General features: G+C 48.2%; 1 protein-coding gene across 2 annotated transcripts; it reads left to right on the top strand.

Moving 5' to 3' along the window:
• Positions 1-788: 788 nt before the first annotated feature.
• Positions 789-2,612, top strand: LOC122005247 (probable RNA-binding protein ARP1). Of its 2 annotated transcripts, none has more exons than XM_042560220.1 (6): positions 789-1,033; positions 1,119-1,305; positions 1,397-1,547; positions 1,822-1,861; positions 1,955-2,207; positions 2,319-2,612. In XM_042560220.1, the coding sequence occupies exons 1-6, from the start codon at positions 866-868 to the stop codon at positions 2,342-2,344; spliced, it is 825 nt and encodes a 274-aa protein (XP_042416154.1). In that variant the 5' UTR covers positions 789-865; the 3' UTR covers positions 2,345-2,612. The 2 variants fall into 2 exon arrangements, with proteins under 2 accessions (XP_042416154.1, XP_042416153.1); XM_042560219.1 differs by having other exon boundaries at positions 2,307-2,612.
• The last annotated feature ends 365 nt before the right edge of the window (positions 2,613-2,977 follow it).

Genomic DNA, 2,977 nt, shown 5'->3' with positions numbered 1-2,977 from the left:
TTATATTGTGCAGTCCCTCAGCCAGCTCACTTGTCAGGGATTCCAGCTAATTCATCCATATATATTCCCTCTTCATCTCAGTCAAACCTCAATTATAAAGCCCTGCATCTGCCCTTTCCCTTGAATATCACTCGAACAGTGATGCACCGGTCCGACCAAATCGATATTTGAAAAATAAATCAATAAAATTTCTAATTAGAAGGGGGAAAAACCCCGACTGTAACACGGACGGAATCCGCAGTGTTGGGTCGACCAAATCTGATCCGATATATCCGATTTCGTTGTTGTTGTTCGGTGGTTTGGTCGTAGCCTCGTAGGAATCCGTTTTGTTCCGTGGCAGGCCAAGGGGATACGGAGGAGCTGACTGTTACGGACGTTGGACTGCAACGATTTTCATTCCGCTCAGGCAGCTTCCACGTGCACGTGGGGTCCGGTTACAGCTTTGGACCGGGTGGATTTCCTCTCCTGAGCCGACCTCGTCTTTACTGAGGCTGGAACCTGATTGGGTGGATTTGACATGGGGACCCACGTCCCGTCGCCATGTATGGCTTCCCCTTGCGGCCTCATTGGCAGTGCGAGGTCGGGCGGACGACAGCCCGCGTTAATTCTATTTTGTTGGTTTAATTTATGGAGTCCAATTAAAGACGAGGAAAGCACGTTGATAGGCTGTCCGCTCCATGTCGCTGCTTTATATTATCCACTTTCTCTTCATTAATTAATTCATAAAAATGATGCCCTTTTCCACTTAATAACAATTAATAATGCGTCATTTTTTTTTCTTATATAGCCTCTCTCCTCCTCTTCCTCGCCATTCTGTCACCGTAATTCGTCTGCTCTTTGCTTTCTTGGCTTCCTTCCGACGACGATGGGGCAGCAGTTCGGCGACACGACGCTCACCAAGGTGTTCGTCGGCGGACTCGCGTGGGAGATGCAGAAGGAGGCGCTTCGCGAGCATTTCGACAAGTATGGGGAGATCCTCGAAGCCGTCATCATTTCTGACAAGATCTCTGGCCGATCGAAGGGCTACGGCTTCGTAAGTTGCCGTGATGGTGGCTTGTGAGTAGGGGAATGGATTAAAGTTGGAAGTTTGTTGTGTGAGTGTTTGCGGAAATGCGTAGGTGACGTTCAAGGAAGCAGAGGCGGCGAAGAAGGCGTGCGACGACGCGACGCCGGTTATTAATGGTCGCCGAGCAAATTGCAACCTTGCTTCTCTCGGCGCTAAGCGCGGAGGCGGCGTTATCCGGCACTCTCCTCCTTCCACTCCGGCGCCACTCTCTTCGCGCGGGGGCCAACCTCCACCACCTGGTATCATTCGACTCGGGTTTTGATCTTCTGACCGTGTAGAAGTTACTAATTTTTGTTTTAAAAAAAACTGTGATCTTTGTTGACGAGAAAGGCATGGCGGTCGGATCGAGAGTCGTCTCGCCGGCGCCGCCGGCTGCGCAGTGGTACTACCAGAACCCCTCCGGAACTCCGCCGCCGCCGTTCCAGCTGCACCAGTACCACCACGGCCTTCTTCCCTTCTACTCCACCTCCTCTGCCTACGCGTAAGTCACCCCACCACCCTCATAGGCGCCATTTCGCCGACGGAGAACGGGAGAAGGCGGTACCGCATGCGGGCCCGCCCGCGCACATGCTACGACTGTCGGGGCCCGTCACGTGGCGGGCTCCCACGTGGTCCTTCCTCTCCGCGGGCCCCACGTAGTAGTTTGAGCTGGACCGGCGGGCCGCGCAGCTGTCATCCTTAATCTCCCTCCTTCACGTGCGGCGCACATGTCCTTTTCTAATTAACTGACTCCCCTTTCCGTTAATTGACTGCAGGTACTCGCCTAATTACATGGCGGACTTCGGTTACAATTCGGTAAATAGTTAGTTATACATTAGCGACGGCTATATCTATCTGTTTAAACTATAAAATCCTTCGAAAGAAATGACAAGGTTTGTCGGTATACAGAAGCTGAGCCCAACTGGTGGAGGAGGATACTACCATGGCCAGTTCTCTTATCCAGCAACAGCTCAAGGAGGAGGAATGGTAGCAGCTGCAGCAGTTAATGGAATGCTACCAATGTACCCTTTCTTCCACTTCCATCCTCACCAATCTCAGGGCATGGCACTTCCTGCAACCCACTTCTTCCCTCCCTCAGCAACGGCTGCCATCCCCACCATCATCTCCTCCGCTAAGCCTACTGCAATCCCTCCTGCCACTGGTAAATCACTACGCCTCTGATTCATTGTTTAATTTCTCATTAAGAATATTGTTTACAATTGAACAGCATGCATTAGCGTCACTGATATGATCCCAATAGTTTGTGTGGCAGTAGAACAAGGCAAAGGAGCAAACTAATTAATTACATGGTGGAGGAGGAATTAATGGCTCGAGAGAGTACTCTGCAAAGATAATGATGCAAAATCTTTCATTGATTGTTATTCTATAAAATCTGGGGATTCTTTGGTTCCTCTCTAACCTGCATCAAATAGATAGATGCACAATCTGTAACAAGGGAAGACAATTTTCGTTTACCAACTTATTCTTCATGGTAAACCTTTTTATCAAGCTGCTAGCTGCTTGGAATTTGCATAACCTTAACGACAACCATATCTTTCGTAGCTTAGCTTTGTGATTTTTCTGTCAGCCATGATTCCTCGTCATTTGTCGAAAGGAAGTGCATGCTAATGTGGCGCGTTTGGATGGTTAACTACCTGCGTTAACAGTCGTGCTCAATTATAAAAATTAAAGGAAGTGTTTTAGTTATGCTGTTTGAGATTAATTTTGCCATTGGATTTGCCTTCGCAAACCATAATTAAAATCTGAAGAGGTTGCAACAGAGAAAGTGAGAATCAAGTATAAAGTGATGTGCTATTATTTTAACAAATTAAGAGATTACGTACGCCCAAACGGTCCTCATAATTCATTTTTAAATTATGATGTTATCAGGAATCTGGGTCAGATGGAGGTCGGGTGAATTATTACTGGTGT

Source organism: Zingiber officinale, chromosome 7B (assembly GCF_018446385.1).
Source record: "Zingiber officinale cultivar Zhangliang chromosome 7B, Zo_v1.1, whole genome shotgun sequence".
NCBI lineage: Eukaryota > Viridiplantae > Streptophyta > Magnoliopsida > Zingiberales > Zingiberaceae > Zingiber > Zingiber officinale.
This window is presented reverse-complemented; position numbering and strand designations above follow the sequence as displayed.

Coding starts and splice junctions, on each gene's coding strand:
- LOC122005247 (XM_042560219.1), top strand. CDS start 866: ATGGGGCAGCAGTTCGGCGACACGACGCTCACCAAGGTGTTCGTCGGC. Junction 1,306..1,396: donor GGGCCAACCTCCACCACCTG/GTATCATTCGAC, acceptor TTGACGAGAAAG/GCATGGCGGTCGGATCGAGA. Junction 1,548..1,821: donor TCCACCTCCTCTGCCTACGC/GTAAGTCACCCC, acceptor AATTGACTGCAG/GTACTCGCCTAATTACATGG.